The following is a 16,105-nucleotide window of genomic DNA, read 5'->3' as shown; positions in this document are numbered from 1 at the left end:
TTGCTTTTGGATTTCTGGTTTAGCTGAAAGAAGTTTAAAAACACATGTAGCCTGACAACTCCCTATTGGCTATACAACTGAGGAGGGTCAAAAGCATAAACTATTCCAGCAAAAGCCAGCTGTAACTTATGCTCACTAAACTGGCTGAAGATCTGCCTGTTACAGACAGTAGCATACAAGAAATTTATGCATTTTGCTAAATCCTCCCACTTTGGTTAAACCATGCTTCATCTGGGGATCCATCATCGCCAAAATCATGCCTGTGTTTTTTGAGCAACATCAGAACGCTAAGAGAAACTGCACATTAGGGGGTCTCACTGTCCTCGTAGGATGCTATAGGACTTTGTCAGGTCCACTGACATCAGTAGGAGCTGTGGTTAAAAGCTAAGGGACAGATACAATTCTCCAAATATCCCTCACTCCCAATGCTGATTTTAAAGGGAATTTAGTGCACAGTAGGGACAAATCTTTTCCCATCTTTCACAATAATGCAAGATTAAAATAGACCTCAGTAATGTCACCTCCCCATCCTGACCAGTAGTGCTGCTTATTGGACTTCTAACAGTTGGAAGAGGAAGAACTGTACATTTGGGCACAAGTAATCTTCAGCCAAAATGGGTAAGGAGTTTGCATTTTCTGGGCTGTGGTGCCTTTGCTTGGCAAAGAGATTTTTTTAATATTTTTTTTGTTTAAATGATAGTGACTGGGATAGGATATTTTGGGTGGAATAGGGATATTTAGGATGAAAGTTGAAAGACACAGGACTGCTTCTTCCATCGTTCCTTGGCTTTTTGGAGATAGTTGAGGAGTCCATCTAGGCCCAATACTGTTCTCTGTAAGGGATCCATCTCTCACTTGACAGCCTGAAGCTATGCTCTGTTCAAGCCTCGATGTCTCAAGGTTATCCATCTGGTCTTCAGGAGTGGTCCTATGTGCCCATCTGTGGGCAGGCTGGGGAGCGATGCAAACACAACATTTAACTGTTACAGCTCCACAGCTGGTCAAGAAATACCAGCGAGGTGCTCGATAGCACTCATCCTGTGCCGTAACACAGAAGGCTGGATCTGCTTTTTAACAGTTAGGAATTAAACCAGCTCGGTTCTGGATTTCTAACAAAAGGAGTGTGCAGAGCCCTGCTCTAAAAATGGAGTTCTGGCTTTCATGCAGTGGGTAACGGTCTTTGCTTATTCGTATTGTATCGTAGGCATCTATCTTGGTGTTTGCTTTTTATCTTTAAGTGGGAGAAAACATTTAAAATTTAGACTCTGCAGTCTAAGGCACACTATCAGCCACCTTTGGGTGTTACAGTCCATGCCTGTGTGGAAAACTCTGAGGCTCTCTGGAAGACAAGTGTACATGTGGCTATCTAACACTGACTTACTGAATGCTTAGCATTGCGTATCTGTCTAACATATAAAAGTGATAATACAAAGGTGTGTGCATATATGTATATGTACAGATAACTTTAATCATATCTTTCCCAGTGTACAATGCACACATTTAAAGACACAATTTAAATTCACAATAAAGTGGATTCTCTTACACCTTCTTTGGTGTGGTAAAACTCTAGTTTAGTAAGTGAGCAAAAATTTCTTGTTTTTGCAGAAGTCATATTTAGTGTTATGAAACAGTGACATTAAGCAGTACTATGGGAGAAAAAAAAACCAACCAAAACATGAATTTTAATATGACACAAACCTATTGTGCTTGGATATCTTTCCACTTTTTTTTGCCATCTTATCTGCAGGACTCTGCAGTTATATATATTACTTTTCCTGTCATTCCCGCTACATTTACTGTCTCCAAACAGGTTCAGGTAACTTAAAAGATTTTTTTTTTCCTGCCTCCATTTGATTTGGGCAAAATCTGAACCATCACCAAAGCAACATTTAGCAAAAAGTCTAGTCAAGATATCTACAGAAACTATAAAAATCCTGAACTGGGTTACAAAGAGTGATAAGTACCAAAACTTGAGAGACTAGCAAATATTTCATTACTTTGACAGAAGCAACTCCAGAGTTTTCATTTTATGGTTTGACACACATACCATGGCATACTACATTAAAAAAGCTTAAAACTTGTGTATGAATTGCTCCGGAACTCCTGAAAAGAGATTGTTTATGTAAAATATGCAAAAAAAAAAAAAAATCACAATGAAATACAAATAATATAACTGAAACATAGCTAGTACATGCAAGAAATACAGGAAAATACTGACTTCTGATAAGAAAAAAACGAGCTGCTGGCAATAAAGTGCACTGGATATCTGTTATCTGAATTTTAGAGTAAGAAAATGCATAAATATGAGTATCATTTGATATTTTCATGCAAGATAATTATTTTAGAATTTGAAGCTACGGGAAGAATTTTGATTTGAATCATTGTATCTTAATGCTGACTGTGACATGGAATGATGTAAGGAAGGTAGAAATCCAATCTCATCCCTTTTACTAGGGTTCACACAGACCCTCTGGTATTTCTGAAGGCTTGGAAAGGCGAAGTTGGCATACAGTGTGTTCCATATCTAATTTCCTTCTTTGGTGAAAATTCCGGTAATTATTAATGACATTTACTATAGAGACATCTAAGCTAACAGAAACTCTTGCTGTAAGCTGTGCTCTTTGTGTTTTTAATGTATGACATATCAAAATACAGGAATGCAAGTGAAACAGAGGCAATAAAAGAAACCATTGTGAACCATTTCTAGTGTGCAAATTCAGATGCTTTTCAAACATCAATATATCATGACTGTTTGCAAAGTATCAAAGAACAATGTGTCTTTCCTCAGCGATGGTAGAAATGCTGCTGTGCAAAAAGCTCCATCACTGGGTCGATGCTATTTATGACTGGAGAGCAGCCACTGCTGTGAGGGTAGTCCTGCAGGTCATAGATCAGGGCACTAAATAAAGCACTTTGCAATCTCTGTTTTAGTGGTAGAGCAGGAAAACCTAAGTGCCCAAAGAGCACCCTTCCAGCATCTTCCACCTTCCTGTTGGATACAAGTCTGGCTTACAGTTTTGCTGGGCTGGAAAATGTGAATAATTTTGTTTTCAGTGGTTAGAGTAGATGCTCAGCTTGTTCAAAGTTAAGTTTATAGGCTAAGTGAAAGCAGTTTTCACTAGAAGAGATGAATCTTATCTTTCTGCTAAGGTTTATTAAAAATATGTAGCACCTGATAATTTAACACCAAATGAGTGGCTGCTAAATTTCCCCCTCTCTCTGTCTCTCTGCCTCTCTCTCTCTCACACACACATCTACACACAAACAGAGGAATGCTTCTCAACTGCCAAGCTATGTGCCAAGATTTTGTTCACTTTAATCTCAATCATATGAGTTACAGAACCATGCAACAAAGTTTTTACCAAGTATGCTGACAGATTTTTAGTTCTAGTGGCTCCACAGGGCATCACTGCAAGTACACCAAGAAACTTTTCTTATTAAAGATTTCTGAGCTGATCCGTTTTCCATTTAAGTCAACATGAGCAGTATTACCATAAAGAACTCAACACTTGCTAACTGATACCATACACTCATCAAAATTATTTCATTTCTAAGTAAACAAAAAGTTGTGGTACCTCCAACACCATTGTGTGGTTGCTGCTGGCACAGGAACACCATTTGGTGGCAGCTACTTTGGTGTGTTATGTCACGTAACACCATGTCAGTTCAGGACTGACAAATCTAAACATATGGTTTGAAATATTGGGGGAAATTTTTCCTGGGAAGATGGGTGGCAGGGGGGCATAGAATAGCCTCTTTCTGTCTTTTGAGGATTTTCTTATTTTCTGAGTGAAGGCATCTCAGAGAAGACCGATCACCCTAACCTCGGTTTGGAGGGGTCCTTGATGATCTTAAGAACCTCCCTACTACCTGTAAATGGCCCATAATCTGGGCATCTGAACAAGTTCTTGTTCTTTATTTTTAAATCCTGAAAGAAAATCTGGGTATTTAAATTTCTGATCCAAATATATAAAGCTTAAGGCCCTGATCCAACAGAACACCGAAGCATTTCCTCAAGTAAGGAACAACCATTGACCACAAGACAGATCTATTCAGATACTTAAAGAAAAGTCTCCATCTGTTTTGGTGGACAGAGGCCAGTATCAGTAAAGCAGGAATTAGAGAAAGCAGTAACATGTATCCGTTATAAGGTAGAATAAGCATGAGAAAGCAGTTTTTAATAGCAATATGTTTCTCGAGAATTTCAATTATTTGAAATGCATCATCTCTGACACCAAAAATAAAGGTGCATGAAGCAATCTTGAAGAGAGACCTGGATCAGGCTGGCTGGAGCTGCTCAGGACCCAAGTGATAGGGTTCTGTTGTGTTATGAAACAAAATGGCCATGTTTTGCTCTCATTTATATATATGTCATTCCTCCCAAACCAGGGAGCATTGTTTGTCTGTGTGAAGACAAAAAGAAGTTGGTTTGCTATATAATTACATCCATGATCTGTGAAGATCCTGATTATAACAGACCAATCTGCTCAGTGAGTGTACAACAGGAGATCTTTAAGAGACTTGTTAATTCCTTGGGGGTTTATCGCGCCGTAGCCAATCTAGGGACAATTCAGTTACTAGACTGCTAACGATATCGGTTTCATAAATTCAGGGGAGTAAAATGAGCTAAAAAATCTTCTCTTAAAGAGCGAAAGCCTTAACATAAAGCCTCCTTTTTAAACTGCCCTCTTGCTTTGCCCTCTGCCTTGCTCCTGAAGCTTTCTGTTGGTACAATTCCTCTCACTTAGGTATCAAACCCATTAGACTGCAGTATTATATGGTTAAAGCATTGATGTAGCACAAGCTGCTACAGCAAATAATTGAAGTAATAAAATACAACTGCAGTTATTTGCTCTTTTGAATTGCAGGCAGAAAAAAAGGAGACAAGTTTTTTTAAACTGACCCCATAGTGTTGCATACAGACAGCAAAACTTTTTTAAAATGTTTTTTTCTTTTACGACTGTAAAACATTTTTGAAAAAAAATGATAAAGTTGTAGTATTTTAATATTTTTTTCCCCTCACAGGAAAAGCAATTACTCTACATCATGGAGTTATGCTTTCATAATTTTATTTTAAATCCATAACTTTATTTTTTAAGCAATAAGGATGTTGAAAGGATCTGGAACTACAACTACTTGTATTTTCCCCCCTAAAGGAACTTCATGGACTTAACTTTTTTTTTTTTTCTTTTTTTCCTCTGTGTGTGTGTGAATATCTCCTCTAGGCCAAGACTCATTTTGTCAAGTGTTAGCTCAAAGTGTTCTATTAATGGCTGAACTGTAACGTCTGATGAAACGGGGTTTGCAATGGACATACTGCCAGCTCCTTGTCTGTGATGGCATGTGTACCCTACTAGGGCACAGTGCCTCACGTCCTCGGTTTATTCAGGAGGAAAAGACAGGATTTTTGTGTCTATCCTTTTAACTTTTTCATGGCTAGGAGGTGGTTAGCCTCATGTGTGAGCTTCCCTGAATCAGACTCTGACCAGGGGGTATGTCAGGACCTTCATTTTCTCTTTGGCATGGAGTAAGCAACAGAGACAGTCAGCTGGCTTTACATTTCTCTAGACTTTTTGTTTCAGCATGTACAAATGTCAACAACTTGATTTACAATGTATATTAATATTATTTTAATATCTAGAAAACGTTGCCTGATTCTGTTTTATTTCATAGGTTAAGTGGTTTATTTTATTTATTAAGCCTATTGAAAAAATATTTTATGGAAAATTCTGAAGACAAAATGCCCTGTTTCCTTGTACATGTTCACTAATAGATATATTATACAATGCTAGAAAAAGGCAAAAGGCCAAACTCATCTCTGGTGTAATTCCAGTAAAAGCAATAAAATTACACAAGGCATGAATCTGGCCCAGGCATTGTAAATGTTACTCTGGTGCACACTGAGTGCCTGCTTGTTGTTACTGGCAAGGCTTAAAATACAAATCCCCCTTTTTTCATAGAAATGGATACACTCCTCTGGAACAGATTAATCAATGAAACAGGTATCAGGTAACTATGACAAAGATGGCAACTGGTTCAAATGCCTGCCTTTTTTATGGCTTTTTCTTCTAACTAGCTTACAGTCTCTGCTTCCAAATTTTTTATCTATACATTTATTCTCTCTTTTGTGCAGTGTCATTGCAAGGCTTTTCTTCGTCTTCTTTTTTTTTTTTCTTTTTTTTTTTTTTTCCTGCTGTTGTCTCCTTTTCTCTAGTTTGTCTTGTATGCCCTTCCGTGATGTTTCCTGTTGACACTTCTTGATATTTTTTCTAACTCAGAATGTGGCTTTCTAGCAGACACAGAGGCCCCAGAGTGAATACTCTTCAGAGCCAATTCTGACTTGGACCTTGCACAACACTATTAACTGGCTCTTACTCTAAGAAAGGTGGCTATAGCAGGATTGCCCGAGCCTGAAGATAGAAATGGTTGAGGAAAGCTTGCCAATATGTTTGCACTAAAATCAACCACTCTTAATTTCTCCTCAAAAGAATAATGATAATTAAAAAAACCAAACAAAAAAACCCAACAACCAAACCAAAAAACCCAACAGAAATTAAAATCACAAACTTGTAAGGGCTTTTCTCAGAACTGTGTTGTTTCATATTGCATTCATCTGTACGTTTAAGTTTATGCTTGTTGGCCACTTTAAAGTAAACATAGTTCAATGCCCTTCAAAACAGTTTTCTTCAGCCCACTAGAATTCCCTGGAAAAAGGCTTTATCTGCTGAACTGCTGGATATTTGTGTGTGTGTGTAATTGTGTATTTTTTTCCCAATCAATTTGGTTTTTTTTCCTTTTTTTTCCCCTTTTTATTATTTTTTTTTTTTTAATTCAGTGCATATAAAAGTAGGGAGCAGAAGCCTCCTTGGAACAAGATAGAATCATAAAAGACTTCAGGAATCTCATCACAAGCTAAACAGTACAAATTGCACATTCTTCATGGAAGTATTAGCTTTTAGTGCGTGCCTGGATCCAAGCATAATAGATTATCCCAAAGTGGGAAAGAATGAACAGTACAAAATTAGCAGAACTGGGAGCTCAGATCATTTGGTGGAGCAATATGATCTCTGTACTTTCAGGGTAGTGAATTCTAAAGCCACTGGAAACAGTGTGTAAAATTATATCAGAGTAAGCAAGGAAGCATGTGTAGGCACGGGAGAAGGAAAAAAAAAGTTGGGAAAATACCTTTCCAGAGGAAAATAAGAACTGGAAATTACTGAGTTTGTAGGAAACAAACTGCTATTTATGAACAATTGCTTGGTCTGAGGATAGAAATATGCTAAAAGATACAACAGAGAGAAAACACAAATAAAATACATTTCAGTGGTTGTTCAGGGGCCAAGTGCTGTTGGAGAATAATCCTGCGCTAAGACAGAAATATAAAACTGTGCAGGATAGGTCGGTCTCCTGAGGTTTCCCTCCTTCTCAAGGAAACCTTGCCAGAACAAATCCTTTATGCCACCGGCTGATGGGTTTGGTCTAACGGTACTGGGAAGTAGCCCGGGAACACTGCACTTTTAATGGGAGCTCAAAGATGGTGGTGAGCACACCCCCTGCACTTTCTGACTCCCTTCTTCAGGTCCTCAGGAATGGGAATCCATTATTTTTGAGAACCAAATACATTAAAACAAAACAAAACAAAACAAACCCAAAAAACCAAAACCAACCACTTAAGCCTAACACACCCTGGAAAAGCAAGTCGCTGAACACAAATCTAATAGTATGGCATATTACAATATATATAAGGATATAAGCTGCTAGAGGTGTATATTGTGGCTATTAATATATACCCTGGCTGCACAGGCCTCGTGGCTTCAGCCATCCTCACTGTGCTCCTGTCATCTACTAACTACACCATAGGAAAGATAATGATTCCAGCATGGGAGTCATCTGCTTTAGGAGGTGTTTGGGATTTTTTCCCAATTTTCCTGCGGTGTTTTCTGCCATTAGAAAATGAGATAGCATTAAACTGTTTTAAAAACTCATTTTTTTCTAGCTATATAAACATATTCACAATACTTTATATTTTTAAAACTCATTTCCTCTTTGCTGAACTCCTCGAGATAAGTGAACTCTCCTCTATGTAAACTTTCTACAAGAATACTGACTACCTTTTAAGCGGTATATGATTTAGAAGGTAATTAAATATCACTTTCTTTTTCCTTTTTTTTTTTTTTTTTAATAAATAGGTTTTAAAGTGCTTTTAGCTGCACTTTAGCTTTTAGATTAAGAGATAAAACTGATGAAAGGGACACAACCTTCTGTCACAGGGCAGCATGGCATTTGGGAGGTGAGGTATTTTAAAATACCATTTTTATCTTCATTTCTCTTCATCAGGATGACTGTATTTCTTTACTACATCCCATAAGGTACTTTATCTTTGCCCATAAAGACATTTTCTTCCTTAAACACTGAAGGTTCTGCAGTGCAAAACCTTGTACATGTGCATGTCTACAATGATATTATGCATAATCAAATTGCAGATATAGACCATAAAGCCAAACTGAGTCTGGATTTTAGGTGCTTGAGGGTGTCAGGCTTTGGACACCTATGAGAAATGTGATTTTCAGAGAGTAAGCTCTTAAAAGTTCTTTCAAAACTGTAATTTCTTCAAATTGCATGCCCAGCCTCCAAGTGCCCGATGGTGACTTTTAAAGTCTCTCTCACTAACATACCCGGTCCTACCCCCGCGGATCAGCCCCCCAGACCAAGAACCCTACATCAGGGATTTTTTTTCTCTCTGCTCTTCTTTAACACGATTTGTTCACTGGGCCTCAGATCAACGAAACCCAGTAAATAATACATTGGACAAACAGAGAAGATAACAAAAGGAAATAGTTAAGGTACTATAATAATTTTAGCCATTCTTTTTTCAGGTCGCTATAATCTGCCCAAAGATAACTAATTGTTCAAAGTAAACATTCCACTCCGACCACAAAAGGAATCCATTACACAAACATATAATTCACAGTCATTTTTAGTGGGTTGTAAACAGTTTGGAATGAGCATAAAATGGGACAAAAATCAAAGTGAGCATTTAGAAATGAAAAAGTGTTTGCTACAAAAGGTCAGTCCCTTTACTTGGCAAACTATGTAGAAAAGCCTGGGAAAATGTTGAACACACAAGCAGTAAGGGAATTTTAAAGCCAACAACCTCCCTGTTTCTTTAAACAGACATCGGAACCTATAACTGGATCCTGTCAAACAAACGACAGCAAAAAAACATAACAGCTGCTAAGAAGTAAAGTTGAAAGATAAAGTTTTCTAAGCTAAGATCCTTCTCAGAAGTGGACTAAAGGTCTTTCTTAAATCTTTAAGCAAGGTTATGGATCCCAGGGTGGCTTTTAGGCATTGAATCAAATATGTAATTTTGTGTATCATTCCTGTCAGAGCATCCTGTGCTCCAAGAAAAGCAACAGAAAACAATGTCTGCAATGTCCAGTTCAGGATGGAAACGGTACCTGTAATCACCAGCTTTGCTACTTGCAGTGTCATTTTTCAAGTCATTTAGGCTGATTTGAGAACACTAACTGGGATTTGGGAACGGAGGGAGAAGATGAAGGGTTTCAAAAAGAGAGATGAAAGTTACATTCTATTTCCCTGGAGCATTAGGACTATATTTCTTTACAAAACTCAGACTGCACTGGATACTCTCGATAGGTTTAGGATGCTGACTGCTTGGGGTGTTCATTTACTTCGTCATTAGACACACCGACAAATGATCTTCCCTGGAAAGAGTTTAGTATCAGACTGTTTTCACATGATAAAACATTACTGTGAGAAGTACGGGATGGCATTTTGTTTAGGTACAATGCAGACTGATATATTTATTTTTTTTAAGTGTTCTACTCATGTCTTTCACATATTAAAAAAAAAAAAAAAAAAAAAAAAAAAAAAAAAAAAGAAAACGTAAAAAAACAGCCAGGACTTTTAAAGGGTCGTTGGATAACAAAATAAATAAGCAACTCAAGAAATGACTGGAAATAATATCTGGCCTAGAAACACCAAAAATCTTGCAATGGGCTCCACCCTTGGCAGGAGTGCACAGCATGTGAGTTGTAGTATGCTGGGAGGATTGTCCCAGGCTTCCCTGGCTGTGCTGCTCAGCTCAGGGCTGGCACTACCTATCAAACCATCGCTGGGGAGAAGAGAAAGCACGGAATACAGATTGAAAAAGGAAGGTCAACAGACAGCCCCAGGAAAGCCCAAGGTACATCCAAGGTAGGTGCTGATGTACAAAGCAAAGTAAAAGACAACACAGAAAAAAAAAGGAATGCACTGTTCCATGGAAAACCTTCCCACCAAGACCCTGAGAAAGCAGAAAGTAAAGAAATGCTAGAAATCTTTGCGTAGCCACTGCATTCCTTCAACCTGATCATTGCATGGTACAGATTTATTCTCTTGCCCTCACCAGGTCATATACATGGGAGGTTTTTTCTATGTAGGATATTGCATTAGATACCAAGACTACAGCGCTCTTTGCCTTCAGTAGCGTAGGTCTGTACAGCTAAATACTCAGGACAAGAAGTTAATCAAAATTCTGAATGAATAAATAGTACAGGAAGAATGAAGAAAAAAACCCTGAGCTTCCTTTAAAAAAAAAATAAAAATTAAATGTGGCAATTGCCTTGCAAGTTTACAAGAACGGGCACATTTTTATTGACACACTTTACTAAACTCCACTACCAGCTCTGCAAGATGGCTGAGTACATGGAGGAAGACCTCCTGCTTCCCAATCCTCTTTCAATAGTTAAAAATACCAAATAGGCTGGAACCACCCCCTCCCCCCCAAAAAAAAAACCAAACCTGGAATTCAACTTGACCAAGTAAATCTTTGTCAGATAGATAAATTTGAATTTTGGTGTGAGACTTTTTAGACCAGACCTTATAAAGCACCCCTGTCCTGAAATGCTGAAAGAGCACACAGTAGCCTAGAGGACAAATGACCAAAATGTGATCTAGAATGCAGCAAAATAATTTCAGAATAATTCCTTTCATTTCAATGTAGATATTGATTTAAAAATAGTGTAACTAAACAAAAAATCTTGCCAACATTTAATGACACTCTCTACATTTTTAATCTGTGGGAGAATATTACTACAGTTGGTTATTGTATGTAACCTCATCTACACAGGAAAATGTACTAATTAATATGGTTTATTCAGATCACTGCTAGACTTTCTTTCGATGCACAGTGATAACGTCTTAAAAATCAGAAAGACAAACAGAAAACCAATAGGTAAATAATAATTAAAACCATAAGCTGATGAATAGGGATACAAACATTCAGCAAAGTATGAATGTTTTGTAAGTAACATTTAGAGTTGGTCTCCTAAGGTCTTTTCTCCTAATAATCCTTTATCTTAAATGAAGCCCACAAGTAACATTTTTGGTACAGTTACAGTATGTAGATGATATATTTTCTAAATAGGAAAAAAAAAAAAAAAAAAGCTTTTCTACAACAGCCAATATGCCAGCTGTACCGAGTATCTAGGCCATCTTACTAAGACTATGAAAGTAAACATACAGTTTTCATTAAATGTGCCTTTCCCATAATTGGTACATAAGTATTTCCCATGACTCTGCAGTTGAGTATCTTGGCTGGAGGCATATCTGGCCATTAAGAGGAGGGCTTTAGATCTGTTGAGTCTCAGCCATGCCGGGAGACTTGGCACCTCCACATACTGCTTCCTAATACCAACCCCGGTATAAAATGTCATCAGAAGCTTGCATAAACATTGGACTTAGCTTCACATAAATTACTGCTGTCCTGAGATAGTTTGTGCCAGAACTTAGTAAAAACAACACTTTGAGTAAATAGAATGTGAGTAAATGCAGGCATCTTAATCCAAAAAAATGATAATAGAAAAAACCTGCATATCAACTATAAACTCATAAATACAACGATAAAATGAAATTTTTATCTCATGCCGTATGATTTGCTTTTATTTACATATCTGACTAACTAAAAGGGATAGACTTCTCTAAGTCACAGCAAGTTTGAAGGAAATGCAAGAACAATAATGCAATACTCCGAAGGACGAACACCTTAGAAGAAACAGTGATATTTTCATTTTCTCCCATGAACATTTCTCCGATAATCACACAGACAATAAACATATAATTAGGTTTCCTGGATTTTTCTATTACAGTTCATCAGTACAGAGACCTCTGGCCTCACTCTCCTGGAGGAGTGGTCAGATACCACAAAACATCCATGAAACATCCAGTGCATCTTTTGGAGAACCTGCGCTAAGATCCTGACTGGTCAATTAGACATGTTCTGCATGGCGGGGCATTTTTATAATCTAATCTCTTCCTTTCCTTTTCATGTTCTGAATTTCTCCTCACAATTCCTCCTCTATTAATAGCTACTTCACACATTTCTCCCCTTTCTTTGTCTCTTTCTTTAGCCAGCCTCCAGCCTTCCTCCAAAAAACCAATGCTGCTATCTCCCCCTACTGAACGATCTCCAGTTTGTTGATCCCTGCCTTCCTGCCAATCATTCTGGGAATAATAATATCCCAGTGCTCTCTTTGCTGTATAATTAAAGCATGAATTTCCCAGAGTTTGAAACTCCAGGGTAGTTTTATTGCACCCTTCACTATAAAGCCAGGTAACAATGATGGAATAAAAATAGCTTTTCCCTTTGTGGTTAACGGTCTAAGTATCTTTTTATTTTTCATTGGTTCTCTTGTTCTGAGGCTCCAGTATACGGCAGTGACAATGGGTTCACCCAGCCTTATTCTGAAAATAAATTTTCTATCTTTTGCAAGATATATGTTTCCCCAGATCCCTGGAACAAGTTGTAAACTTGTAACAGATGGTGATGAAGCCTCACATTTTTATACAATACATTTTAAGATTCTGCATCTACCGCATGTACCTTCCAATGAAAATGACCTTCAATGAGAGAAGATACACTCTGCAGAAAGGCAGGCAGGCAACGGTGTTAAGTATATCTTTTTTATACTATGAAAATCCTTCTTATTAATCAAAACTTTTAATGAGGACTAATACTCATTCCAAATATTCTTACAATATTATGTCTTTTTAAAATAACTGTAAAAATTAGACACCTGCACACATTTTAAAAAATATGGTCCTACTAGAATAACTTATTTTGGTTGAAAACAATTCAGGACTTAGGAAAAAGTATTGGCATTACACTCACCAGGGACTTCAAAATGAAAGTTACTGACATTTTATTGATGTTTAGCTCTTGCTTACCCAAAGAAAGACTAGAACAACAACATGTCAAGCAAAATATAAGGAAAATAATCAGCATGAATGGGTTCTATTAGGGTCTTATCATAGAAAGGAAATTAAGATACAGAATGTGATATAGTTCAGTTCATAACTATATTATAAATTGAACTGCCTGCCTACCCTGGCAATTCAAGCAGAGCTACAAGGTTAAAGTTTTGATTACTAATAGAGCAAAAAAGAATTGTTAAATATTAAGGTACTCACCTCTTCTTTCAACAGCTTTTATACACTGTCTTACAAACTGGGGGACTGTAGATTTCTCGTGCTCACAAACCAAATGCAAATGGGAGCCAAAAATTTGATCTGTGTTTGGAAAAAAGGAGGAAAATACATTAAGCATTTTTCTGTCTTGTGAGCTTACATATTAATTAAAACCTCAGCTATTTAAGATGGATGGACAAAGGTAGAAACAAATCCTTGTTGAGTCCTAGTGGACATTAGGTCTTGCCACAGAACCAAATCTCTTAATAGCTGCTGCCTGTAGCACTTGGGTACTTCCCCCTGCGTTCAACTTTCAATTGCCATTTACACCTTGACCTTGACCTTTCTAAGGCTTGGAGGGCCCTTGAGTTTGCTTGGAGCTGCCATAAAAAAAGTGAAGGCCATTCTAAAGATACAGTTCCGTATCTTGTTGCATCAAAAATCCTATATGATATTAACTGTTGGTCCAACCTTGAAACTCGTGATGTTGAGCAGCCTGTCTCTTTCTCACGTATGGAGTTTCACTCTTGCCCTAGAGTACTGTAGATGTACAAGGGCTTCATTACTTTGCATCATTAGGGCTTGGTACAATTTCACCTCATCTTTACAAGGGGCTTTTTTATTCATTAGATTACCTGTTCAAAAAAAGAGAGGGAACTAGATGTCTTTTGATGACGATTGCATCTTACACCAAGTTTAACTTGTGATTTGTGCTGTTTCTTTGGTGAATAATCACTTAACTAGATAAAGCTACGTTTTAGCTGTATGATTTTAAAGTTTGATCAACTTTGAACGTTGATCTTAAAATATATTTGTATAAGCAGGTTAAACTCTTCAGATTACTAATTAGCTTCCCCCAGCTCATTTCCACTCTACATGTTTGAGAAATTATGAAAAGTGTAATCAGTAATGGGGACGTTGTCAGCTAGAATCAAAATGAATCAAACAGATGAGAGAAACTACTCAATAGAAGCCAGTTAAATGCTGAAACAATAGGAGTGTGCTATCATCATTTACCCACAGAGACAGCCTGCATATAGCATCTCAACAGAGCACTACATTTTGGAAGGTGGTGTAGAGGCTTTGAAAATTTTTGTGTCGATAGCTGAAGAGTGCTAGCACAAGCGTGGGCTCTGCACAGCAAACCCAACACGCACGCTCACGTGCCTCCTGCAGCTCCCATGGCACCGGGTATTGCCACCGTAGCCAGCCCCACCATTTTCCACCGTAATCAGTTTCAGCGCTTCTCCCTCTGAGCAGCACACCTTTTTCTCACTAACAACCAAACCCCAATCATTTATTTTCGGCTTTGCAAGAAGCTTCACTTTCCTATCGCAAATCACTACTATTTCTTACTAAACTCAGTTTTCAAGAGCAACTCTGCCTTTTCTTCCCTAATACCTCAGAGCAGGGAACAATCAGGGAAAGAAAGTGGGGTGCATGGGATGGTTTGGGCTTCTTGCTATGTCTCAGGGAAGTTTATTCCAGCACCTCTGAAGGCATATGATCTGCATTCTGGTAGAGTACATCAAAGCCTGAATTTAAGTTAGCTGGAGTTTCAGCTGCAGAAGGGATGGAGGACTGGGTTCACAGAACTACACTGAAGAAGGTTGTGTGCATGTGTGGCGTTAAGCATTAGCGAACAGTCTGTTACATGTTTTGGGGTTATGTTTCTGACAAAGCACAGTCTGGTTACATTTTCTTCATAAAACATTTATAGCTGCCTTCAGTGGTAATTATATATACAGAGATTTATGATTAAAATGTACTAGCGCTTCCTCTTTTGACATCTTAATTGTTTTTTTAAAAATTTTAGCAAAGACCTGTCAAATTCTTTGCATAATATGGAATGGTCTCCAATGTAAATTATGTTCAAAAGAAGTAAAAATGTATCTTATTTGGTGGACAAAGACACTTGTAAACAATTTCAGAAGTAAAACAGGCAAAGAACTACGTAGTGTTTAGATGGCAATACATGAAGAACTGAGACAGAATTAATGCCTGGGTGTTCAGCAGCTTCTCTTCACAGTTAGAACCACTTTATAACCAACTTCCAGGATTATTTTGCAGTTACTCCGTCATTCCCTGGTATGAATGCAGAATACTTGCTGTTCCTGGGAGGAAATTTTGAAAAGGCTGGAAACTGTTCTGCAAATTCTCACCTAGTCCATTACTTCTTTTCTGGGTACAGATTCTGCATCTTCAGCAAAATGTTTAATCTCATTTTAAATACCTTTCAGTATATGGATATAGACATGTTCTGTATCTTGCAGTTAACCTTTAAAACACCTCTTATTCAGAAAATAGGCACTCAGGATTTTTGTCTTGAGTAGAAAGGGCAGCAAATCAGCATTGTATAGCTGCTGGGCATCAAAAGAGACTGTGGTAGAATACAACACACAAGTGCTTTGGAATTCCTACACACACCCCCCCCCCCCCCCCCCCCCACCCCCTTCCTAGAAATCCATAAGTATTTATAAGTACATGATCTCATGAGTCATCCAAATACTCTGAATGCTGGGTACTCCTGAACCGCAAAGTCCGTGACTCTCTCTAGTCAATTGATTTGTTGCCGGATCTGTTTCTGAACATAGACACGGGAATGGCAGTAGTTCCTCTGTCATATTTACACTCT

The 16,105-nt window shown here is 37.8% G+C and overlaps 1 protein-coding gene across 4 annotated transcripts in view; it reads right to left on the bottom strand.

Annotated features, from left to right (window-relative positions):
* Nucleotides 1-16,105, bottom strand: part of ARHGAP15 (Rho GTPase activating protein 15) — a 333,073-nt gene that overhangs the window by 116,818 nt on the left and 200,150 nt on the right. For all 4 annotated transcript variants that reach the window (XM_080399695.1, XM_080399693.1, XM_080399696.1 and 1 more), the window contains one exon: nt 13,474-13,572. In XM_080399695.1, the coding sequence (XP_080255821.1) occupies nt 13,474-13,572 (99 nt within the window). The remainder of the gene's footprint in view (nt 1-13,473; nt 13,573-16,105) is intronic.

This window comes from Falco punctatus (assembly GCF_963210335.1).
Source record: "Falco punctatus genome assembly, chromosome: 8".
Taxonomy (NCBI): Eukaryota; Metazoa; Chordata; class Aves; order Falconiformes; family Falconidae; genus Falco; species Falco punctatus.
The sequence above is the reverse complement of the archived record's forward strand: the minus strand, read 5'-3'. Positions and strand labels throughout refer to the sequence as shown.